Source organism: Centruroides sculpturatus, unplaced genomic scaffold (genome assembly GCF_000671375.1).
Source record: "Centruroides sculpturatus isolate CEXI.00-Female unplaced genomic scaffold, Cexi_2.0 scaffold115, whole genome shotgun sequence".
In the NCBI taxonomy this organism is placed as follows: Eukaryota; Metazoa; Arthropoda; class Arachnida; order Scorpiones; family Buthidae; genus Centruroides; species Centruroides sculpturatus.
In genome coordinates this window covers 889,435-916,912 of record NW_019384545.1, presented here as the reverse complement: position 1 = coordinate 916,912, position 27,478 = coordinate 889,435, and the positions used below count along the sequence as shown (strand labels likewise).

At 29.0% G+C, this 27,478-nt stretch overlaps 1 protein-coding gene across 4 annotated transcripts in view; it reads left to right on the top strand.

Moving 5' to 3' along the window:
* LOC111623485 (tyrosine-protein kinase RYK-like) overlaps nt 1-27,478 on the top strand; it is a 72,190-nt gene that overhangs the window by 32,539 nt on the left and 12,173 nt on the right. For 3 of the 4 annotated variants that reach the window (XM_023366079.1, XM_023366080.1, XM_023366078.1), the window contains exons 2-5: nt 7,932-8,059; nt 8,252-8,351; nt 8,420-8,551; nt 23,391-23,420. In XM_023366079.1, the coding sequence (XP_023221847.1) occupies nt 7,932-8,059; nt 8,252-8,351; nt 8,420-8,551; nt 23,391-23,420 (390 nt within the window). Of the gene's footprint in view, nt 1-1,674; nt 1,968-7,931; nt 8,060-8,251; nt 8,352-8,419; nt 8,552-23,390; nt 23,421-27,478 lie in introns of those variants that run through there. The other variant, XM_023366077.1, reaches the window with a different exon arrangement.

Genomic DNA, 27,478 nt, shown 5'->3' with positions numbered 1-27,478 from the left:
CGCGTGAATGATAAGATTTGAATATTAATGTAATAAAGCTACGTCAATCTCCTGATGGGATGTAATTAATGCATTTTCTAAGTTTATAATTCACCTTTAAGAGAGATCGCTAGTAATATTCCCGTCGCGTCAAGCCTATTTCTAAGATTAAAAAAGACGGTAATGCCCGATTAAAGTGAATTATTTGTATGAAATCGCTTCCAAATCATTACTTCTGTAAAGAAAAATATTCGAATAAAGCTGCGAACTGTGCCGTCGTGTATGGACCCTTTAAAGTTACGTTATGCTGATTTACATGTTGGCGTGCCTAGCTTGATATTACGTGATACGTGTCGCACATTGGCACGACAGATGATGACGGGGTATAAAGCCAATGTTGCGAGGAAATTCGAAGTCATTTCTTGATGCTGTCATCCGAAATTCCATCCGAAATGCCATTGTGTGCAAATTGATTTCAAAATTCGTAACTGGTTGCATGTCTCTCTCTTTGTCATGCAATCCGGCAAATATACAATAATAGAACAGTCAACAAGACAAAATAATATCTAAATGTTATTATCGATATTACTAATTTATTATTATATACTTGAGACAACGAGAAAGAAGAGAATATTTCCTGTTTTTACTTATCAATATAAACTACTTTACAATTGTCTCATTCAGTTTTAAACCCCGTCAACCGTCAACTCTATTGATTTTTAATGTTATTAATATCGACAGAATAAAAGTATATCTTAATATTTAAAAAACGAATAATTCTTACTGATAATAAATATTCAAATATAGCAGTACGTAGTCTCCTGCTATATTCGAATATTTATTCCTGTATTAAGACAATTCCTGCAGGAATTCTCTCTTAATACAATACAAACTCTGCTGAGTTTACTTTGTTCTCTCTCGATAAATACCTAATAAAGTCTTATTCTGTGATAATTATTAATATTTTTTATAATTATCAATATTTTTAGATGTGTTAGAACAGTTTTATTATAAAGATATTCGCAAATTTCTTTTAAAAATTGGTTCTTTGTTCCATCTCAGTTTGATGCCAGACTGTTTAATTTCTGTACGTTCCTGTTTTTCTCTCTGTCTGGAGAGCAGCTCCGAAGGAAATTTAATTAAAAAATAATTAAGGGTACTACTAACATGTTTTCGAATCAGTAAAAAAAATTCGGCAGTTGATGCAAGAATACATTTCGTTGGCTGAAAGGAAAGGAGAGAAAAAAATCATTCAAAATTTCAGAAATTGTTCGTCTTTATTAGACGTTAAATCTGTGTTTAATTCTATATAAAATGGATGTTCGATTGAATTGAAAAATAAAAAAAAAACAGTTGTTGGGATTTTTTTTTATCACTAACGGAGGTAGTAAGCCTTGTTATCTTCTGTTTCCATGGCAATAGGGAGTTACAGAATCGTAGTGGAACTCTTCTATCTAAATACTTTGAAGATTTTCATTGCTAAAGCTGATTATTGTCCGTGCGGCGTTTGCATCACCGAACACCACGTGCAGTCTCTAATAGAGCGTCGTCATGGTGACGGAGGTAGAGAAGCAGATCTTCTACCGGATAAATTCTTCCTAATTCAGATCTTTCCTTAAATTTTTAAACCGAATTAAATATCCTTACGTTCTTCTATTCGTCATTCCTTTTATTGGACGATTGTTATCTCTTATTTCCGCTATTCGGAAGGGATGAAACATGCACGTGCTGCGTCGACCAATAGAGAAGTGGACGACGTAGTGTCGGCCAATAGCGAGAATTGATTGGCCCACGTTATTCCGCCGGCGGCATGTGCTATATTTGGTTGCAGTGCATCACCTGGTAGTGTTTTGCATTGACTGATATGAAACCGTCTTCGGCTCTCCGTCTTCATTTCTTCTTAAATTTATTATTTTTATCCATATTAAAGCTCTGCGCAGCAGTTTTCGATTTATATTTACAACGTAGCGAAGTTAAGCATCTTCTAGGTAAGTTTCTTTCCTAGAATTCGAAAAACGGATTTTCAGAAAAATCTTTCGTTCTTATAAATTATTTTAAAAAATCTTAAATATATTCCGATAGTGGCCACACCATGAGAATGCTGTATATTAAGAACTCGGTGCCAATAGCAACTAACTACCTCGAATGTATGCGGAGAGTGGGCATTCATATGGCATATGAAGGCCGTAGATAGAAGTTGCGTGTTATGAGAATTGTTTTTCGTCTCCTCTTATAGAATTTAATTTCGGAAGGGGCTAGAGAGAAGTGAAAATTCTCGGTAATCGATTAAACAATCTGTTGGCGACAAAATTTCATTAAGAGCGGTTGGTAATTTTGCAACACCATCTGCGGCTTGGCAGTGATAGATGGTACGCGGATTTCGCGTGTAACTTCTCATCATCCACCTGTTCCTGTAGGAACACTTCTAATTGGAAACGGTGTTCGTGACGTAACCCTTAGTAACGGGCCGTCTCTCGTTAGAAGTAGCGTGAATAGACAATTAATTAGCAGACGGACAAACTCGACCCTAATTGCCGCTTAATTCTTTAGCAGTAAACTTCGATTCGGCTTTTAATGAACTCTTTAAGATATGTTTTTAAGCTCTTCGCCTCTTCTGCTCGGCTGCTTTGATATTGATAACTCTTTCTGAGGAAATATTGACCGAATGTTTAAACATGTTGAATGGTCCGCTATAGTTTTATCAATCAATTGTTAACGCGCCATCTTTAGCCCGCTCCTCTTTCCTTCCTTTCGATACTCTCCTTAATTAAACGATATGAATATTTTCCCTTCCGATAAATTTGTACTCGACTCGCCACTCTCTTAGATATTGGGAAACCGGACAATAGAAGCCCTTATCTCTCTGCGGCAGGCATGTATCCGAAAACGCACCCTGCATCGCGTTTCCCCTAGGGAAAATTTACTTATTCAATAGCCCAGCTACGTCAGCATCCTGAAGGGTTAAAGGCAAATTCACTCGTTTTTTTCCATCGAAAAAATATTAAGATAGAAAATTTCTTTGTTTCAACGCGTGGTAAATTAGCAATCGTCGCACGATGGACTCGGTCTGGAAAAGTCCCCTTATATAAATCATCCCGATGGACGGCAACAGTTTATGATAAACTGTTGCCGTCAGTCGAGGTGATTTACATAAGGTTGCAAGACTTAACGGCCTACCAATTCAAAATAACAAGCCAATGGGTCACTTGCCTCTTTCACTTCTAGAGTACCTGAAACGTGATTGACGTTTTCGATCTTATCCGCAGTTACGCTTGATATCTTATTCTGTAAAGAAAACCGATGGTTTGCCTACCTACTCATGTCGGCACATAAAAGATTAAAGTTTATCACTTATGGATGAATTATGGCAAACACTCCATTGTATCCAACGAAATTGTAATTTGCTAAAACCAAACATTGCATCCAAGATATATTCTTGTTCTTGTTTAATTATAACTTAGTGTAGTGGAAAATGATTTATTATCGGATACTTTCAGCTACGAAAATTTATTATTATTTATTGTTGTTGTTGCTTTTTTTATTGAAGGTGCAAAAACGATTTTCCCATTTGATAAATGCTGGATGACTGCATTGGCTTATCTAGGATTGATTTTGGAGTAATGGGTCACTAGGGAGGATATAGAATCGGAATGTGCTTTTCATACTTATTTATTCTATTCCAGAATAAAAGTAGGAATTTTAAATTAAATTTCTGGGAATTTCTGGGAAATGGGAAAAGCATAGACTATAAAATTTTCAAGTAAAGTGTGAAATTTAAAAAACAATTTCACCTGACAATTATTATCTTGGTCAATAAAACTGACTTTTATAATATCTATTTAATTACTTTCTAATTACTTTTAAATACATAACAGTTTCTACTTAAGTAATCAATATTGATTTTAGATTGCTAGATTTAAGTAAAGAAGCCTGTTTGAAAGATTTTTTTTTAACATTCAAGTAAATGATTGTCAGTTTGTATAAAAATACTTAAAAATATGAAAAATGAACTTTAAAAAATTAATTAAAATTCTTTTTAAATATTAATATTCTATTTCTATTACAATATTTTAATGTCAGATAAGATGTTAAAGATTTTTAAAGTTAAAGCATTATTTTATAATTATTTAAACATTTTTTTTTAAATTGTAGGTTGAAAATGCCAATTATTTTAATTTTTAATTTTTTTTCCAGTTAGTTTTTTTCAACAAATGTTTGAAATTTAAAAAATCATACTTTATATTATGTTAAATAATTATTTATTTATTTATTATTATTAACATCCCTGAATTAAATCTATTTTATTAATTTAATTTGATTTCATTTAAGTGTTAAAAGCAAACTTATGTAAAATATCCTCTCACATTAATTAAATTATATGATTTGAAATATTTGTCAGTTCTTTTTACAATTTCAAACCTTTTCTATAAAAATATATTTAATTTATTCAGTCTAAGATAATAAATGTTGATAAAATATTTTGNCCTGTATTGGACGATCACCTATTTTTGTTTTTAAATATTTGTAATTGCTTATTGGATTTTACTTTATATTTTTAAATAAATAGATGATATTGGAAACTGATAAAGAAAACAAGTAATAGAAAATTAACAAAAACATTTTATTATTTTGGTATTTATTGAAAATATCATTTTTTTAAATATAATTTTTTAAATTAATTTTCATAATTATTTTAAATTCATACTTAGATAGACAATTTTTCTTTTTATATACATTCGGTGAGACATTATTAATTCTATTTAACTTCTTTATATTGCAAATATGATTTTATTTTTCTTAAGTCTTTCTATACAAAATTATGAAAAAAGAATTAATATAGCTTTTAGTATTATAAACAAGATTGAGACTGTTTGATAATCATTTGGTTTCAACAAATAAATAGCTACAAATTCTTTATTGTTTATGCAAATTATAATTTTTATACAATTAAATTTTTTTTAATCAATATTTTTATAGATTTTTAAATTAGTATTAAATTTTCAAATATTTTCTAATATAAAGAAATCTTTAGAACATTTATTAATAGACATTTGATGTTAACAGACATACAATGTTGATAGGAGGATGTAGATATTTTCAGATATATGTTAAACATTGTTGTTTGATAAAATGATCTTTATAGAACTTTCTTTTTTCTACTTATAGGTAACTTAGTCCAGAAATTTGTACTCAAGTTTTTCTGTAAAATGTTTAAGCTTAAAGAATTACAATGTATAGACTAAGTAAGACAAAATCACTTTAATCACTAAGTACTTAGTGATTAAACTGCTAGAAACAAAGTGTGAAACGTTTTGTCTTACTTATTCTAAGTAGTTTTAGCTTTGAATGCATAGAAATATATAGACCAATGGTATTCAAATATTTTAACAGTAGACCCCAAGGTAATTTTCTGCAACTCCAAATGGGGTTGCGACCATAGATTGAATACCACTGGTAAAGACTATTTTATATTGTAAATTTCCTAAATAATTTAATTTGAGTTGAATAGGTTTATGTAATACAGTGAAAACTGCTCAGGCGACCACCTGCATTCGACGGGCACCTGTCAAAACGGGCAAAAATTTCTGGCACAGAATAGTTTATCCATAGAGTCTTCGTATAAGTTACCTGTATTAAACGACCACCTGTGTAACGCGACCGCGGGCATCGATTTTTGGACCGAAACAACATACAACACCTGTAATAAGCGACCACTTTCACGAATGTATTTGGTCTAAACCAGGGCTTCTTAAACTTTTTTTATTCACGACCCCATTTATGATTGTGATTTTTTTCGCGACCCAAAAATATAAAATAAAGATATATACAAATTTGCAAAAACAATAATGGTGTGCTACCACAGTTCACTCTTGTTTTACAATGGAACAGAGACAACTAAATACACTGAAAAGCGACAACACTATACTAGTTAACACTACAATCAGGGTTGCTGAATCATTGTCTCGCTGCACCAGAAGTGACACAAACCGCAACTCACGAAACCTATGACACAAAGCATGTCTCACTTTCAAACTCATTTTCAAACTCTCACAAATTATTTTCAATATTTTGCATTAAAATCTCGCGACCCCAAGATTTCGCCAAGTGACCCCAAATGGGGTCGCGACCCATAGTTTAAGAAGCCCTGGTCTAAACTATTGTAAGAACCCATCTCAACAATGTATCCAGTTCCTAATATAATGAATTAGTCTAAACTCTCGTTCGAACCCATCAAGGGCACTTCTCCCACCCTTGAAATTAGGTGCAGGTGTTAATAAATTAGTCTAGCAACAAAGGAAATTCATTTCAGTTTGTTGGAAAATGTTCGAAATGCAAAGTGTTGTCGTTACAAGATCGTATTAAAGTTATCACAACAGCAATTAGCGGCGAAGTTTAACTGTGGGAAAACAAAATTTATTTTTTCGTATACCTACAGTATTTTCCTTGGGGGTGTAAAATATTGTACACGATACAATTAATCGGCTGATCTCATCGTTTGATAAAATCTATTTTTATTTATTTATTTTGAAGCTCATATACAGTACACGTGCGATAAATAGTTTCTGTATCAACCTACCTTATTTCCACGATATTTTTAGAAAAATAATATCCAAGTAATTTTCGCAGGCAAAATATTCAAAAAACAATAAACGCATTAATGCAAAAATCAGTTTTACTTCCTTTTTCGATTCCGCGATTGTAATGAAATCGTATAATGAGAAAAAATAATAAAATCGTTTTATTATTAATTAATAATTTTTCTTATTGTACTTAATTAATTAAGAAAATATTAAATATTAAAAAATACAGTATTTTTAAAGTTAAAATAAGATTAAACTAACGAAAACCAAAAGCAAAGTGATGGAGAGATAGGACGCGCTTGTATATTGATGACGTAATACACGTAACTGAGGAGCGAACGAAAAGAACCGAGTCGAATTAATTAAGTCGGAAAAAAGAAAGTGTGCATTATAATCGAGAAAATGCGAGTATTGTATTAATCTTTATTGGTGTTAAAGCTGTCTTATAATATCATAACGACTCCTGTAAATCAGGTTATCCGATAAGAATAAAATACAATACCAATATAGCCCTATCGTTGAAAAAATTCGTTTATTTTTGCTCACCTCGAGATTTGCTTAGTAGAAATGGCTAAAAAGTGCGCAAAATACGTACGGAAATACGGTAGTACAGCACCACCTGTATTGGACGATCACCTGTCTAAAAGACCACTTTTTGAAGGAACCGTGGGTGGTCGCCATAGACAGGTTTTACTGTATATGTTATGTTAATAAAGAAAATGGCTTATCTAAAACTTTTTACCTGAAATTTTCGTTATCTGTATAAAGTATTTTAATTTTATTTCTGTATAATTCAAAATACTTTTTCAACTTTGAACAAAAATCAATTTTTGATAGTTTTCTAAATAAATTTATTTCTGTAAAATAAATAAAATGTTTAGAATAAGGCTAATTATTATTTATATCTTTCAAACATTTTAAACAGATTGAAAATTATTTTAAGATGGAAATAATGTTTAATTCAACAAATGTTTGAATAAACTGAAGACTAAGTAAATATATCTATATTTACTTTTATTCATTGTCTTTGTTTCATTAAAATGGATTTTAATGAAACAAAGTTTCATAAACTATACTCATTATAATTCTTGTTTACATTGAAAATTTTTTTTTAGATCATAGAATTATTATCATGAGTGCCAACTCTAAGAAATCAGAACCCATTTGGCCCTTTGAAGCTGGCACCCATGGTTATTATGACAATAAAAATTACTTCTAAGTATTTGCAAGTTCAGTTATTAAATTTTTTATGTGTAATATATATCAATAGCTCAATAACTAAACTTAAAAATTTAATTAATTAAAAATAATTTTTAGCATATCAAGTTTATTTAAGACTTCTGCAATTAAGCCTATATACTATTTTTTTAGGTTTAAATGCAGAGCTTTCTTATGTTCGAGAAGGAAAAGTTAATGATTATGCTCTTGGTTTTGTTGTCCTCATACCTGATCATATTTCAGAATTACATTTTACTTGGCAAAGATTAAGTCCCATACCAGTAAGTCATAATCTTTATTTCATAACATCTTATTTTATGCAATAGTGTTTGTTTTTTTCTTGTATTGATGGTGACTGTTGATGATGATATCACATATTTTAATAAATAAATTAGATTATAGTAATCAATTAAACAAAGAATTTAAATAATTGAATATGTTCAATTTCTTATGTAGACACATATATTTTATAGATGCCTTATTCAGTTGGTATTATGGTAAGTGATAATCAAGCATTGGGTACGCCACAATTGAATATTTCTCATCGAGGACTTGTACCCATGCAAGAAGAAGGTGAGTACAACTTTTTAAACTTTAAAACGATTTGTGAAAATATTTACTATAAATTTTATAAATTTCAGTATTTCAAGTTGTTTTGCCATGTACTGGAAAATTTAATGCAGAAGTAGATGTCAAAATATATATTAATATAACAATGCCTAATAACAATATCACATCTTTAATATTACGTAGGAAAAAAATTTGTTTGAAAGGTAATTTTTAGTTTATTTTATGTTAAACTAATATGCTGAATTATTTCACATTTTTTATATTTAAAGAGTTAATTTTTAATTTAATTAAAATGTTTAATTTTCATAAATAAAAAATATATTTTATGTAGTCATTTATTAGGTTTAATACATATTAATTATAATATATGTATGAAATATAATGTATGTTTTTACTTTCCCAGCTCTGTTATATGTAACAGAGGGAAAGTATGGCAATTAATTGAAAAATGACCCCCCAAGATTTTTACAGGTTTTTGGACTTGGGCCTTGAAATGTCAAGAAATGAAAAAAATTCAGGGGTATTTTTGTGTGTGGGAGGCGCGATTTTATTCATCTACTTTGAAGTTTAATAATTTGTGTGCTTTTTGTAAAATATTTCTGAAATTTTGTACAGAGGTTTGGGTATTAGAGGGATTGATGCTATTAAATTTTGGTGGTAAAAGGTCAACAAGGTGGGAAGATAAAGAGGGTCGTGTGCCATATCTCGAGTACAGTCAGACTTAATGATGATTTTACTCATTATTAGTATTTAAAATTTTTTATAAAACCCATCCCTACCCTCAAAATTAAGCTTTTTGCCATTTTGTAGTAATTAAAAATATAAAAAAGTTTTTAATAAAATATCGTAACAGATGCACCACACATGCATGTGTTGCTGGATTTTTTGGTATTAGTATTTACATACATTAATAGCTATTGTATAATAATGCTAATTTTCTGAAATTTGAAATTCAAACTTTTATTAATCTTGTTTACAATACTGTTTAATAAAAGTTAATCTATTATTTACAAATAAGTAAACTAAACTATAGTTAATTGTTTTATTGTTATTTTTTTGTTAATTGTTACTTTCGTTATATAATTTAAAATAATGAGAACACAAAGTACAAATAGTACAAATAAAAATAGTATTGTTTCAGATAATAAATTGAGTTCCTTAATTTAGTTATTTTGAGCTTTTGAAATAATTTTAATGTATAATTAAAAATATAACAATTTCTAATGGTTATAAGTTGTTTTAAAATGTTTATCTTAATATCAAAGAATTAATATTTGTTAAACAAAAATAATTAAAATTTAATAATAACTCCATTTTAACAATTAAATTTTGTTCAATATTTTTCCTCCATTTTTTTAGTAACTTATAAGAGGCTTCAAAATAATTGTATGAAAAATTGATTGTACTAAATTAATTAACAAGTTTATTAAAATGTTTGTAGTAGCTATTCCTTCAATGAAAAATTATACATTTATCAATATTAGGATGAATTAAATATTAGATATTCTTCAAATTTTATTACTTTGATTTACTCAAGAAATACTTATTCAAAATAGTCAATTCAATTTATCTAAAGAGAGTCAGTAATATAAGGAAAAAAATAATAAAAAACAAAATTAAATTAAAATTAACAAAAAAAAACAATTTGTACTTCTTCATTCTAACTTATTTTTTGTTCTATTTACCATATCAGTTTTCATGTTATTTTAAGCCGTGAGACTATACAAATATACATATACAACTCATTTTTCTATGAATATTTATACTGTATATGATTATAGATCAATCAAAAATTAGAAATAAATAAGTTTTTATGAAAGAAATAATTTCAATCATTTTGTTTTAACCAAAATGAAAGATATAATTAGTGTATTTTTTTATGGTTTGGAATATGATGATGATCTTTCTTTGAATTACAATAATCTATAAAAGTTAAAAAATTATGGTTTTGTAAATCATTATCATCATTATTTTTACATTAACTGTATATAGCAGATGTAATGTTGATTTATAGTTCATACTTTCTTCCATGTTGGATTCATTTCCTAATTAAAAAGTGTACTTCAGAATTAATCATATGTTTCATCTGATAAACAAAATCCATTAATTGCTTGCAGTTCTTTGCATTGTCAGATTATTCTAGTTTATTATATGAAAATATAATGTACTGTACATAAAATAATGTAATGAAATATGTATAATGATAGGAATGATAAATTATATTTTCATTATTATTATTCTGAGACTTAATGAAAACATACTATATAGTTAGGAAGTGTATAAGAGGAGATGAATTATGAGATCATTTATTACATTAGTTAAATAGAGTTAGCAAGAATTAGAAAGAAAAAAGATTTTTAATTTATCAAACGTTATCGCAATTGCTTGTTTGCTTTATACACATATTACTAATAACCTTATGAATCAAAGAAAAGTACACAAAATTTTAAACAGTTTTCAACAGTCATTCATACATATGTGCTTAATAAATAACATATTTCTTAAATAGAACAATTTAAATGATTTAATCTAATTTAAAAGAAAAACAAATTATTTAGGATTTATTTGATATACTATATTAATTTGTTTTATTTATTGTATGAAATATTTTATAAATGTTTATAAAACTAGAAATAAAATCAATAGGAATCTGAGTGTAAAAATAAACGATATTTGGTTTAAATTATTGTAAAATAAAAAATTATATGTAACAAAAATTAACTATAAAGAAATTTATAAATATATTTATAGTAACAAGTATGAAATATTGTTAATACATAATCTGATTGAGATAAATATTTTTAAAGTATAAATCTAAATAAAATCATATATTAGAAATAAATTTTTAACCTCAAATTTAATAATAATACAATTTAAATGTCTTTTAGCAATAAGGAGTAACTTTTTAAGTATTGTATTAAACATATTTTTAAATATTCTAGAATAAAAATAAAGATGAGACTAATTTTCATTTTGTCATCTTTTAATAATGATAAATTATTTCTGTTACCTGTTGTGTTAATCTCTAATTAATTATTCTATTCAAATTTGGTTTTCTGCATGAAAAGTTTTTATTGAAAAAAAATTATTAAGCAATGTTTTCAATACAGCTGATAAGGAACCAAAATTCCAGAAATTATTATTATAAACATTGCATTGACTCTTATCCAAAACTTATTAAACTTAAAGAATTAATAATCATAGTTGAAAGAAATAAATAAAACTTTAAATTATTTGAGTTAAATATTAATATTTAAATACATGCATTTTAATAACTGTGATTGCTACTCATACAATTTATCAAAATAATCATAAATTTTTGAAGTTGTAGTTTTAGCTAATTTTTTTTTATTTACATTACGTATTGACTTGACAGACTTTTTTTAATTTTGTAAATCAGTATTGTGAAAATCAGCAGCTTTGATTAGATTGTTTTTTTTTTTTTTTTTTTTNTTTTTTTTTTTTTTTTTTTGGTAGAAGAATAATTTATAATGCTTTAATTTTTTCAAGCTTATCATATTTGTCTGATGGCACAACATAATAAGAATCATTATGTTTAATTTAAATAACTAAAACACCAATTTTTATTTTAATATATTCATTTGTACATCATTACTTCACAATCTTCCATTCTTCTTTTCTGAAGAAAATAAATATTATTTGCATTCAAGAAAGATAAAAAAAAATTATTTAAAATTTTTTTAGTAATTTTCCTTCATTTCAGAGTAAAAGTAAGCAAATTCTGTAATTACAATATACATACATTAATAAGTGAACAATCATTAGAATGTATTTAAATTTCATAAATTGCAATTAACTGAAAAAAAGTAATAATTAAAATTTCTTTTGTTTTAAGATTTTTTTTATTGTTAAAGATCATATCTTAATGATAACTCATTTTGCTGTTTGTTAAATTTTGTTATCAGAATTCATGATAATGAATTTGACAACAAGGAGAAATGACAAAAATGGAAACCAAACCAACAATCATAAAAATAATAAAGAGAAATTGAAAAAATGAAAAAAAGAAAAAAAAAACAAATGTGAATTATTTACAGTAATGGATTGTGTAGTTGATATTTCAATTATTTAAATTTTTCAATGTTACTATTACGGGCATTAGTGATAAATTAATCAGATTTATATTTGCCCATAAAAGTGATAAAATAATTTTCATTAATTTCATTCCTTACAAGTTTACTAACATTTTTTCAAATTATTCAGGTAAGTTTTTACATGTTTGCCACCAGAGATGCCTCTTATTTACTGTAATTTGAGGTGAATAAAACACCTCTCTGTCTAAATGATTAAGTAACTCTAATAATGTTTATGATGTGACATCATAAGTTGTCTTAAAAAGATCCTTCGTAACTTAAGTGCTATGTGAAGTAATCAAATTTGTTTTTTTTTCTTTCTTTTTTCTTGATATTTCTTTTCTACCACAGGTAGGATGAATAGAAACAATAAGTTAAAAGTTGCATTATTAGAGTGAAAGATAGCATTTTTTTCTTTGTAAAAAAATACCTTATAGTTACTTAGGCTTTATATTATATATATTACAGAACTTATACAGAAAGAATCAGAACTTTACAAAAAACTGCTCAAATTGCTCAGGTAATCTGAAAAACTAATTATATGAATAAAATGAAGAGCTTTTAAAAAATACTCATGTCACTGAAGTAATCAGGTAAACATGTTTTGAAGTAGGCTGAAGAACTGGTAATAGAGGCAGTGTTTCCTAATAAAATCAAGTATGTGAAGTAAAATTCCTCATACGTCACCAAAAATCTCATCTGTGATGTTTTCATCCACCATCTTCAATTTGACTGTCTTTGGCAACATAGCATACTGGAATTCTTTTCCTTTCCATACACCTTCACTACAGAGAATTCATCAAGTTTATGAAAAATGTCTTCATTAAAATTGATTGAGGTGAATATGGAAATACAAATAAATCTATTTAGCTGTTTCAGAGCTAGGTTAAGACCTAGCTCTGAAAATTGTTTCTATTCATCTAGACTTCTTCAAATTTTAAGCCACCAGTATTGATAAAAGTTGCATGGAATGAATAGAAACAATAAAAAATAGCTGTTTCTATTCATTCCACAAATTCAAAATCATTACTATAAAAAAGAGATCAATGATTATAAGATATGAGATGTTAAAAAATATTCTCTGTTTTAATAACATTTCACTAACACAATTTTTTAATAAAGTGAGTCTTTTAATATGATACTGATCAACAAAGTTTGTCAAACATTGGAAGTAAGTATCCAATCATCATACCATACAAACAAGCCTGGCATCTAGAACAGTATTATCAGACTAACAAAACAAAATACTTTGAAAAATAATGTCTAATTGAAAAATTTCTGATTTGTTGTTTAGTTTCTTTGTCAGACACATATAAAATTTTCTTAAAGTTTTGTTTCTATTCACCCTCCAAATTTTGGTATATTTTTAATAATTATTAATGACTTTTTATTAAAAATTTAAGTTTTTTCCCACAATGTATTATTAACATTTTCTATTGTACAGTCTGCATTTGAATATTATTCTGATGTGTGTTAATGTTCTTGTTTGAAAATGTGTTGGAAATAATATTTATACAACGTAAAAGACCTGAAGGTGACAAGCAATAACAGTAAATTTTAACAAACAATACAAAAAAGCAGTTGTATCAAACCAAAAACATTTATAATGTAAAGCAGGGGTGGCCAACCTTTTTAGCAGGCGGGCCAAATTTCAAAAATAATATTTCCTGCCGGGCCACGCACCTAATTTTTTTTTAATTAAAGTAAACAAGCAAGCGTTCTACACCTTCATCCGCATCGTTGCTTTCCAGTAGGTGAGATCGTGGTCAAACACTTTCCTGATTTAATGTAAAAAAACAAAAAATGTATATTTATTTTTTTGAAGAAAATAAAACATAACCGAGAATCATTTATTTAATAACCGAGAAACATATTTATTAGACAATTTAAAAATTTGACTTTGTTTTACAGAACTAACAAGTAAGTGCATCAAAATTGACCTGGACTGATGTTGTCGCTACACGCAAACAGTTTTCCAAATGAACATCAGTAATTCGTGTTCTCACTTGTGATTTGATATACTTCATGCGACTAAAAAGTTGTTCACACGCATACGTGTTTCCAAATAGCGTAACCATTGACAGAGCATGATTGTAAAACGCAAGATATTTATCCTTGTCCAAATACGTTTCATAGAACTCTTCCAAACCTTCTTAACTCTTCTAATGTTCATTTGGTGATATTACAATAAAGTTAACATTTATGTTCATTTGACCTAGCTCCGCGGGCCGCAACACGACTCCCGGCGGGCCGCATGTTGGCCACCCCTGATGTAAAGGATGATGTCAAGGTGACAGAATACTTATTTTTTTTTATTGAATGTCTTCTTGTATTGAATCTTTCATTATCAATGTTTTTGGGTTTGATTTATTAATGTTGTTAAATTTATTTTATGTCTATTTAAATATTGTAAAACTCTTTATCATCATAATTAGCTGTAGAGCAGTTGCTATTTGAATTATTTTGCTGTTTTAATTTCTACAGATTAATTTAAGTGTGATATGAAAATTATTTTACTTATTTAATATTAGGTGAATGTTAAAGAAAGGAAAAAATAAAATTTTCATAAACAAACATCTCTCTAATCCAATCAATGGGTTAGAGAGATGTTTGTGAAGTAGTATGTAAAGTATGGTTAGGTATGTGAAGTAGTATGTGAAGTAGTTAATAATGGGTTAGATGATTGATTGTTTGTCAGGTAGTAGTTTGGTGTAATACAAAATTTTCATGTTGAATGGAATGTAATAGTTGTGTTATTTTACTACAGAATTAAAAATTGAGAAAAAATTTAAAGCAAAATACTCATCAACATTCAGAAACTTCAAATAACATAAGAAAAGCTTTTTTATTGGAGTCAAAGTAGAAAAAAAAAATCAGTTCCCTAGTACTTTTGGACCTCTCAAGTCAATCTTCAGGGAATAAGAAAAAGGGATTTTTTGGTGAATTTTATCCCCTGAAGATGGGTTTAAGAGGTCCAAAAGTACTATAGAACTGATACTTGCTTTTCTACTTTGACTTTAATAAAGCAATTTTTTTATTTTTCTTAAAATTTGAAATGTTTTAAGCGTGATTATAAATGAATTAAATGCAGAACTTATTGCATGTATATAAAGTTTTCTAAAGACAAAGTTATATTATAAAATGAATTATTTATTAAAAACCTTATAAATTTCTATCAATTTTTATTTGTTACCAGAATATATTATCATTACTAAAAGAAAGACAACTGTTAACACATTCAAGTTAAGCTAATTGATGGATTTTCATTTCTTAAATAAAAATAATAACAGATTATAAAAACAAAAAGTTTATCTTTTATTTCTTAATTGTTTTTACTTAAATAAATTGAATTATTGAATTTTTTTTAATTATTATTATTTTTAATATATGTGAGATCAGCTGGGGACACCTGCTAAAGGGTACCACTTACTCGGCCTATTCAGTGAGAATAGTTTCCTAAAGTTTCAGATCGCTAGTAGATCTGAACTGTGAAGTCCAGATGCTCGTCAGGGCTGACACCAGTTTGTCAATTAAATTCCGCGGACAAACACGCGTGGGAGATCTGATTCAGACACAAATTAAGAGTCATTTTATTTGATAAACAACAATAGTAAATTTAATAAAACATAAGAAAATATAAACTAATACAAAATATCAAATGAAAGAATGATATAAATCGAGAGAGACGCGACCCTATTATAACCGATACCAGATCAAGAGAGAGATTACAATATCGGTATAAAACATACTACCTGGTTTAGTTGTCATTCGTCTTCTTCACTGTAGGCAAGGGCTTGTTTAGAGTTAAAGTTCATTTACTTCTTTCCATGGGAGATCGATATGTGCACAAAATCAAAGTATATCTTCTCAGCGCTAACTCTGGAATTATTCTATGTGACTCGTCTAAGGGCGTTGGTCATCAGGAGGAAAATGTGTGGAGTCTGGACACTTCCAGGTCTGTCGATGAACTCCCCGAATTCTGATAAATTTCCTCTATATCTGACGATCGGCGACCAATCATCATACAAAGATTCCTCCGTGGGAACGGATGGAAAGGGGAATATGTGAGGGGTAAACATTTCCCATCAAAGCGAGGTTTTTCGCAGATAAGGGAAAAACAGAGGATGTTCTAACTTCCCTAGAAGGAAGTAGCATCTGTTATCTAATTTTCCCACTCTAAAACGTTATTTTTTTCACCCAAACGAAAGAATATTTTATAACAAAAATATTAACATCAATAGTAAAATTACTATTTTAGACCCGGGGCTATTCAGATCTCACATATACTGTACAACAAATCCCGCTTTTACAAATGTTCTGGGTCAATCATCATTAAATAACTGATATAAAATTGAATTCTTTTCTGCAGATTTAATATCATAAATTGAAGTTAGTTCAAATTGTATTTCCAAGAAATTATCTAATATTATATTGAGGTGGTTAAGAAAAAATATATAGCATTTTAAATCATGGCATTTCATAAATTTTAATGGAAAATTTATGCCAGTTATAAAGTGGAGGGCTACTGTAATCTGTAAAAATGAATGTATTTAATAATTCTCAGAAATTTAATATAAATTGACAGAAATTAACAGAAATTGGATAGATACTAATTTAAATAAGTGTATACAAACATCTCCAACCCGATATATAATATAGCTACAACCAACAGACTGCCGAAAATCTATCGGGCTAGTTTTATGCTAATTATTAAATAAATTACGTAATCAATTTGGTACTAGAGGTAAGCGTTAGGNCGCTCCGGGCCGATTTTTTCTCCCAGCGGTTCCAAATTATTTAAATTAATTAAAATTATTTATAATTATTAATATTAATAAGAGATGGCGCCTAACGCTTACCTCTAGTACCAAATTGATTACGTAATTTATTTAATAATTAGCATAAAACTAGCCCGATAGATTTTCGGCAGTCTGTTGGTTGTAGTTAAATAAGTGTGTTTAAAAATGCAAATATAACTTAGTAAAATTGTAAAATAAAATTATCACTTAATTAATAATACTGTTTTAATAAATTATTTCTGTTCCTATCAAACATTTTTACTGATTTTTTTATAGTTTCAATGGTTCTCAATCTGCAACAGAATTGACCTAATCCAACACTTTTGAAAAAAATCAGGTTTTTTGAAGGAAAACATTTTCTGTTAAAAATATCATATTATTGGCTACACACTGCTATTGGCTAATTAGATACAAATAAATGTATGTTAATTACTTCTTTTTGATAATTCTATACATTTAAAACAGAAACACTTAATGACGTGTTTTCTTCCTTTTATACTCCTCTTCTGAAGTCTCTCATTGTAGAGTTCAGCAGTAATCTGCTAACCTGTTCTCATTCTACTTTTTCATTTGAGAAAGAGTCCGATGAAACCATTCTCCATGTTTATCAGAAATAGCTACTAGATTGATGGGAAAAAATCCTAAATGGGAATGCAGAAAATTCATCTTGAATATCACAACCCAGTTTGGTAGGACATTACCAACTTTTTCACAATTTCCTCTTAGTTGTTAGATTGTACATTCCCAAAAATTCTTGCTCATGTTTTCAAATATCCTGCACTGTCCTTTCTGCTGTGTTAAGTTTTCCTTGAAACTAGGATCCTTCAAAAGCTGTCTTACTTGGGGACCATCAAAAATTTCCTCCTTTACTTTCACATCACTCAGATGAGAAAACTTCTACTTCAGGTAAGCAAATTCTGTCCATACTTTTCACACAATTTTTCATCAAACTGAAGAAGAGGTAAGGGGTTGTCCATAAATTATGTAAAGTAATTTGGGGTGGGTGGAGGTCAAGGATTTCTTACACTTTCTTACTTAGGGGTACGGGGTAATAGATCTCGTCTTACGTAATATTCTTATTTTTATTTTTTGATCTCGTTGAGTGGTGGCATTTTGAATTTGGCTTCAATTTGGCAGTTTCTATTAAGAACGCTCGTTGTCTTGTGTGATATGATAGAGTAATAACGCTATCAGATTCACGCTATACACATTTTTTGTCATGGGAGAAAAGCTGTGTGGTGGTTTATCTTTCTTGTTTTTTATTAGAATAAGTGCACCACTCCTATGGGTGTATAACACTAAGAATACATAAACCAAAATACATGATACAAAGTAAACATAAAATTAGTATTTGGCTTTTAGTGAAAACTAAAATGTGAAATTAGAAATTATAAATAGTCCTTTCTTTCATATTTTTTGAACATAATTGTAAAAAGCATGAAACAGTGGTTTCTGAACAAGCTTATCAAGTGGGCATGGCCACCTGAAACCAAGCGTAAAAATTTCTAATTTCAGAATAAGTCTATCTTGATTGTAAATTGAACAATGATAGATCATATGGTCGACGGTGTCTAGATTTTCTGTAGAGCAAAAGCAAGAAGCAGCTTCTGCCCAGTTATACATTGCCAGGTAGCTTCTAAAATTACCATGCTCAGTAAGTAGTTAAGCAGTAGCAAATGTTAAATCTCCAAGTAGTGATGAGAACCTACATTCAACACTAAGAAAATAAAGTCTTCTTATTCTACCAGTTTTACTGCTCAATTACTTTTACTGATTCCACTTTTGCATAGTGTTGTCATGAATATAATTTTTAAGGCTGCTACTTGAGAGAGGGATGCAAGTATAGTCCACATCAGTGGCCTTTGCAGCTGACAACCTCAAAGTCAGCTTTTGTTTCCCAATATGCCAGTATAGCCAGGAACAAATATAAAAGTTATCTTATTTACAAGATTTTTAATATAGTGCTGGATGTATGTGATTTTATTGCTATTGCAATTGGGATTTAATAGAGCTTTTAGGACAGACTGAGAATCACTGTAAATGTTGATAGACAGAGTTTTGTTTGGTAGTGAAGTGGCCGACTGAACAGCTTAATAGTCAGCATCTTTAGCTTGATAGATGGAGTTATCTGGGAGGTATCTGTACCTTCTAACGTATTTTTGGCAAAATATGTCAGTTTGGAGGAAGATACAGATACTCGAGCCAACAAGAAGTGCGCTTTTGGACTCATCTGTGTAGATATTAATGTCTGCATGATTATCCATGAAGGAAGCAGATGAGACCAAATAACCTTGTTTACAGGATGATGACCAGAGATAGTAGGGTAATTGCAATGTGATAGCATGTGAACAGCCGTAGACAGGAGTAGAGACCGTTGTTAAGCCTTGACATTTGTAGTTCTGATGTAGTAGTTTAGAACCTTTTAAAAGGAAGGAACTCTGCTAGTATCAGAGAGGCATTAGTAAAAACAGTTCTGCAGCACTTTTAAATTCTGATGGCAAACTGGCTTTGAACAGAGAGTAATTTACTTGCTACTGAATTTATATTTTAGACCTAAGGTTTTTAGGGTTTCATAAAAAAATTTTTTTTGGTTAAAATCTTTCTATAAAATCATGCCAAAATATTATGTAAGATAGGAAAGGGGGGAACAAAGAAAATATTATGGTTTCTTACACAGGGGTGGGTGGGGGTGTAGAATGGTCGAAATCACCCTTACGTAATTTATGGACGGTCCCTAAGTGGATTTTAGTTAACTAGAGCAGAAAAGCAATATTCTTCTGAGTTTGTAGGTTTGCTGCATAATTGGACCACTTTTTTTATTAAGTACTGACTGTTTCTTGCTCAATTGTTCCATTCACATAAAAAAAAAACAGCTGAATTTAGTTTATCCTCCTTGAAGATCTGTTAGCATTACATCTTTGAGGTCAGTATGCATATTCACTTATGCTCATTATATTTTATCCTATCCAGCAAATGTATCTTCAGGTTGCTGTTTCTTTCGTGTGAACAGCATGAGCGACCAGTATGAATAGACGTTATTTGCCATTGTGCAACAGAACTACTTTAAGATTGAACTTTGAATTGATAGTCTTCACTCTGCAGTATCCTGTGGCAGCTGAAGCTCCTTCAACAAATTCAGTATATTGTTGCAAAAAACAAGATTGTCCTCCATTGAAACAATTTCACATTTCTTGATTTTCTTTTTCTGTAACAGGACACCTTAACTTCTTTCTCCAAAAGTTCCACTGTTGGAGATGTGATGCAAGAAGTTGAGCCTTTCTTTTTGAAAGATCAAATCACAAATCAGATCATTTAGCCAAGGCTAATTGATGAGCTGTGGCTCTTCTGTGAGACTCCATAAAAGTTGCTCACCACAGCTTGATTGTCATTTTGGCAAGATGTTTTCAGGATCAGATTCCTCTTCTAAAGCTTTCATGAAATTCAAAGATGGTGCCAGTACTGGCATTGATTCATCATGGGGCACTGGTCGAAGTGCAGATGAACACTTGAGATATTATAGCTTGCTTTTGGTTTTGCTGTAAAGTTTTTGATGTCAGCCATGCAAAAGTAACAATTCTGAACTTCCAGTCAGTGTCTGCATGCTTGAATTACAACATATTTTAGTAGCCCAAGTTTTGTCTTGGTCTCCCAACTTACAGCTGAAATAATGATGGTATGCTTTCTTCACTAGAGGCATCAGTGATTTTTGTTTCACCTTCAAAGTCAGTTTTCCACAAATGTAGCAGAAACAGTCCAACTGGTTTTTGCACATGCATGATGTGAGTTTGAGTGTGTGTGTCTGAGTCCAAGACCAAGTGTCTTGTATTTCTGCTGGATCTTATACGTATAGCTGACAGGCCATGCCATCAATCTGACAGGTTGTGAATGGGGCCATCTGTTATCTTACAGCTGACATCCATAGTTTACTAATATGTACCACCTGTTCCAGGAGGGTCCTTTCAAAATAATTCCTGACATTAAGCAATGTTATTTTTGCTCCAGTTTCATATTTTATCAAACAATAGCAACAGAAATTTTTTCTGCAAAGGTATTTTTCTGCAAAAAGTGGTGTTTACAAAAAAAAACTGTGGGTAATAGATGATTTTGGACTTAAGATTCATATTCAGCATACTAAAGTATTAATACATAAAAAAAATCACATGTTCTTTCATGGGAGGATTTTGATGCAGAACAGGGTAATTGAAGTAATTTTTTTGTCAAATTTTAAATTTGTTGAAATTGATGATAATTAGTGTTTTTAAATAAATACTGTAAATCTGTTATTCATTTCGTCTATCTTAAAATTTTTCTCAGTTTCTTTCACTTCTTATCAGTAAAAAGAATTATATAAGAATTATAACAGTACATTTGAATATTACTAAACATTCTCATTATTGTGTTTAGAAATCATATGTCTTTAGCTAATTTTATATCATCTTATTTTTATGATTTTGCAAGCAAATGTATAAATTTTAAATTTATTAATTTGTTTTTTGACTGATTATTAATATTAATGATGATAATTCTCTATAATAATTTATATTTATTATAACATTCTTGAATAAGTTTCTTTTCAAGAATGTTAATCACCAATGTTACTTCTTGAATGCAGTAACATTGGTGATTAATATAGAGTTCTTGTTTCATACTAATGAAACTATGACAAATATCTAAAGCAATTACTGTCTAACCTTAGAATTTACTTCTGTAATTGTTTTGTTTTGACATTGATCTTCTCAAAAAAATTTATAATTAATTAGTTATTGAAAAGTAAATTCATTATATAATAAATAAACTAACCTGACAGGTATTTCAAATACCAAATGAACAGCCAGATTCTTTATTGGGCTATAATCAGGGTTGGCATGACCTTTTGCAGGGCCAAAATAGATTCAAATCCTACACTTAAATTTTACAATAAGGAATTATTTATTATAAGTACAATGGATGTTACATATATTTTTTGTAAGATGAATATTACATAATTTTTCTTGCTTTTTTCACCACAAAATCTTTGATTACGTCATCAAAATTGATTGAGTTTGCTACTTCACTTTCTATTGAAAGAATAGACAGAGATGTAAATTGGTCTTGGCTTATTGATGATCGAAGATAATTTTTTATTAGTTTCAACCGCGAGAAACTACATTCAGCTGAAGCCTTGTTTAGTTGAGAGATTGAGTAATGCCCAACGTCGAAGACAGTAGCAATGGGATAGTGTGATGCATCTTTGTTTAATTAGCCCATTCACGCCCAAAATAAAACTACATGTGAAAATTATTTTTAAATATTATTTATTACTACATACTAGACTAAATAAAAGGTAAAAATTAAAAAAAAAATTGTTTGCCTTTGGATTTTAGTTTCCAGGATATAAGGACTTTATGGAGTTACACTGAACTTTGATGATTTTTGTCATGCCTTCAAACTGAATCATCGTTACTAAAAAAATGTCTTGCATCTGTTTGATATCATCATTCTGTAAAAAGTTAATCAAAATTGGTGTTTTTTAATTGGGTAATTACCTTAACACCTAATGTCTTCTGCACCAGTGTTGCAGACGTGCCAATGTTTGATGTCAACGTCTGCAACAGGCTGCAACAAAACATTTCAATGCAAAGATGGGGAAGAAAATCTTGCACTCATATCAGTGTGCAGCAAGTTGTCATTGATTAGGGGGATTATGTAGTTGCACACCCAAATATTCAATCTACTATAGAGGAGGTTTTGCAAAATGTCTGATGAGTTTTCATACACTGCAGGGCCTTTCAAAATGCGGGGCCAGCGAATGTGCTGCACCTGCCTCATGCTGGCCCTGGCTATAAGGCTAAATAATTACTAAACAGTTTGCCAGGAGGCAAGCTGCCAGGTCTCCATCTCTATTAAATATTAAATATAATTATTATAAATAAATAAATATTTAATAGAGATGGCAGTCTCTGATGGCTTGCTTCCTGCCAAATTGTTTAATTATTTAGTCTTATAGTCCAATAAAGAATCTGGCTGTTTATTTGGTAAATTCATTATATTTTGAAAAGTATTCAGGCAAATACTTACAAATACATGTAATTTTTATTAAATAAAAATTCTTGTTCTTTTACAAAATAAATTTCATATTTAATTAAAATCATTATTGTATGTTTTCACAGATGGAAATCACAATGGAACACTTCTTATGGGTAGGTATAAGAATATTTATTAATTTCTTTTAGTTTAAGAAAGTTTGTAACATTAAAATGAATAATTAACTATATTTTTAAACATTTTCTTTAGAAAAGTATTTAAAATATTGTGTATACATCATCAAAAATAAATGAGTAAAGTTAAAACTTTCCTCAGTTTTGTTTTCATAAAATAGGCTATCAAGTTAATAATTTTATTAAATTTAAAAGCAATAAGAATAAAGCAATTTATAAAATTACAATTTTCTTAAAATAAACAAATGTATAAACATCTTGTTATTTTCCCAAGGAATAATTATTTTTTTACAAATCTAAAGGAGGCAAATGTTCTTGTTAATGTTTTAAGTTTTTATAAGAATTTAATCATTAGCTATATTAATTTAAATGAAGAATGGAAATGTAATTCAAAATTATTTTGAAAAGATAATGCTAAAGGAATCTAAATTGATTATTTGTTTGTTTAGAATGAAATTACATTTTGAAAACAAAAAAGAATTAATTATTGTAAATGAAAGTTTAATATAAAAATAGTTCTTTTAAAATATGAAACTTATCATCAACTTAAGTTAGCAATATATTTTTCTTTTCAAACTTTCTGTAGAAATAAGTTGAATTGAGAGATTATAACTAAGATTAAAAGTAGATTAATAAAAATATTTTAATTAAAATCTTAAAATCACATATAGGAAAGATCAATATATAACTTTTATGTTTTAAAATGCTATATTACATTTACTTCTGTATAAACTTGCATGGATGTATTGTATTAATTTGAATTTCTTGATCGTGTTTTAAAAAAATTATACTTCAATAATTAATATTGTATTATTAAAGGATAAATTTAAATTGAAACAAACACAGTGGCAGGGGCCCTCAAAGTGGTCTTTAAGTCATTTTTGGGGATAAATTTGAAAACTATTCATTAAAAATTACTACTCCAATAGGTTATGTATATGATACTTCAGGATGTAAATTTTTACACTAATTAGATCTTTTCCATTAAAATGGGATGTGGATTAAAACAAGTGAATTAATAAAAAAAACTGTGTTGGTTTATAGAGAGACCATCTAAATATTAAATCTCAAGAAGTCCCAACAGTTAAGAAAGTTATAGTAAAATAATGTATTTATTTGAATACTTAGATTTTCTTATAACAATATAACAACTTAGCTATTATAATATCAAACTTCTACAACTTGTTGAAATACAGTATAATATTAATTGGCTAATTAATTACATTAGTCCAGGGGCTGATGAGACCATTGGGAAAATTGGGAAATTTCAAGAGGTACCAGGAGGACTGTTCTCTGTATATTCATAGCTCTGGCATAAGTGCTAATCCATATTTCCCATGCTACTTGAACAAGTTCCATTTGCCCATGTACTAGTCTGCAATATATTCTTTGTAACAGAAAAACAAGATAAACATTTTAAAAATAATTGTAGCATACCAAGTCCAAAGTCAATGTCAGAATTTTGTATTATGTACCATTTTTTTCTCTAAATTTATATATATTTACAAATTTTTTTTTCTTTTTGTGTGTAATGCATTCAGAAAGTGCTGCACATGAAAATTATATAATTCAGTCCTCAAAATCAAGATCTCTTTTTTTATTTCAAATACTTGATATGAATCCACCATATATAATCTAGAAATATATTAAAATGGGCTGAATTTTTCATTCTGTTTAATAAAAGGAAGAAATATAGAATGGGCTGCATGACACATGTCATGACATCACTGGTCACATATTTCTTATTCATTGGATGCCACTCTCCATGTTTTATCTGCTTTCCAGAAAATTCTAGAAACATGTAATTTACATATAAATAGGAGCGGATCATTCATGTATAGTGACAGCTCGAGATAAGCTGCTTTTGACTTAAAATCACTTATCATATTGAGATAAAAACAGTTTGGATTGTTGTTATAGTTTCATCTATGGTAAATTTGTTCCAATGAAGCAAAAGTGGAATGTGACAACAGTAATTAAGATAAAATCTGTGTTCCTCTCAGAGCTTGCAGAATATGCATCAAAATTGAGAGAGAAAAGTCAAGGAACATAATCACTGATTTATTGTTGATTACTTAAATGAGAGATTCTACCTGCTTCCTTTTTTCACATAGAAGAAAGGGAGCAAAATAAATTTCACGAAGGAAAAAAATAATTACCTTGATCTTAGCGATCAGAAGATTACATATAAACTGTAATATTTTGTATTAGTATTATGTAGTCTATATTTTAGTTGCTATTGGGTGAAAACACATTTGTGATTAAATGGTTATTTTCATATTATATTTGTAAAACTAGAAATATCAGTATTTCTTGCCATTTCTTCTTAGAAAAAAAACTGACTAACAATAGTTCTTTTTACATTCAGTATGCACAAATTATATAAAATTGATTTAGTTCATGCAATGATGTCAAAATTTAAATTTGCAGACTTGCATTATTAGAATAATTTGGCATCTCATGCAGACATTTTTTTTCACTTCCTGATAACGTTTAATAATAATATAATCCTATTAGTACCCAATTATATTTTGATGAATCATTAAATTTAATATTATTTATTTTTATCTAGAAAAAATGAGATATTTGTAATGACAATAAAGTTATACATATAGCATTGCATACAAGACCCAGAAGTCATATATCCTGATTTCCACTGTGTTAGATGATGATACTACTTGCTCACAGATGTTCTGGTTTTTGGAAGACTTCTTTGATGATTGCATAATCTCCTGTGGAATCTGGTCTTATAGGTCTCCAGACCACACTCCCCCAGATTCTGGGGCCTCTGGGGGATATTTCTAGCATTTGCTGTAGGAGAAACAGCAATAAAATATGTAAAACTTCATTTTTATTAAAACTTTACTTAAACCTTCTCCACTGCACTCCACTTGTTGGATGCCCTGTATAATTCTTATGGAATCTTATCTAAATAGTTCATGTTGATATTTGTTTGAAATTTAATATTCTATGACAGTGGTTCCCAATTAGTGGTACAAGGGTACGCGAAATTGCACGAAGGGGTACGCGCAGCAATCTAAAATCGGTCAATTTAAAATTTAAATGCATGAGATGAAGCAATTAAAAAAATAATGAGGGACCATCAAAAATTCGGCAATTTACAACACGATGTGGAATGCACAAATTCGTTTATTTATAACTAAAAATATTCTCGAAATTTCATCAAAAAAATGCATTTGTGACAATACCTAAATGAAATTCTTACGCAAGAAACAAAAATTGTACAATTAACACAATTTGTGTTAATTGTACAATTATCATTATTATCATGTCAGCGAAGCGGCAATAAAATATTTACTACCATTTTGCACAACATACCTCTGCGAGAGCGGATTTTCGGCCATGACAAACATGAAAACTAAACATCGTCACCGACTTCGACTCGAAGATGACTCGAGACTGAAGCTGACCAAAAAGCAACCAGATTTTACAAAGTTGTGCAAAGAAAATTGTGCACATTTGTCACATTAAAATTAAATAACTTTGTTATTTTCATTATTATTAGAATTGTATTTTAAAGGTAATAAATGTAAAAAAAAAAACTTATTCTATTTATCACTAGCTGTCTACCCACAGTTTCGCCTGCATTATATCGAATTTTCACGTGGGAGTAAGATATTTTCTCATAGTAAAATGTAGCCTATGTCCATCTTCAACGTGTAAGCTATTTCTGTGCCAAATTTTATTAAAACACGTTTGGCGGTTTAGACATGAAAAGGTAACAGACAGACAGCAGACAGAATTATCTTCGAATTTATAATATTAGTATGGATCAATATGAATTTCTGCTATAAGGGGTACGCAAGTTTGAGCTCTTTCGTGAAGTGGTACGCAGGAAAAATTAATTGGGAACCACTGTTCTATGATAATTTAAACTTTTTGATAATTTTTGCTATTTTTAAATCTTATGTACAATTTTATGGCCTATAATTATATTAAGAATTTTATTTCAATAGCACAATTATTAAATTAGTAGAGCTAAAACAATGATATTTGGAATGATTTAATATATAAGAGAA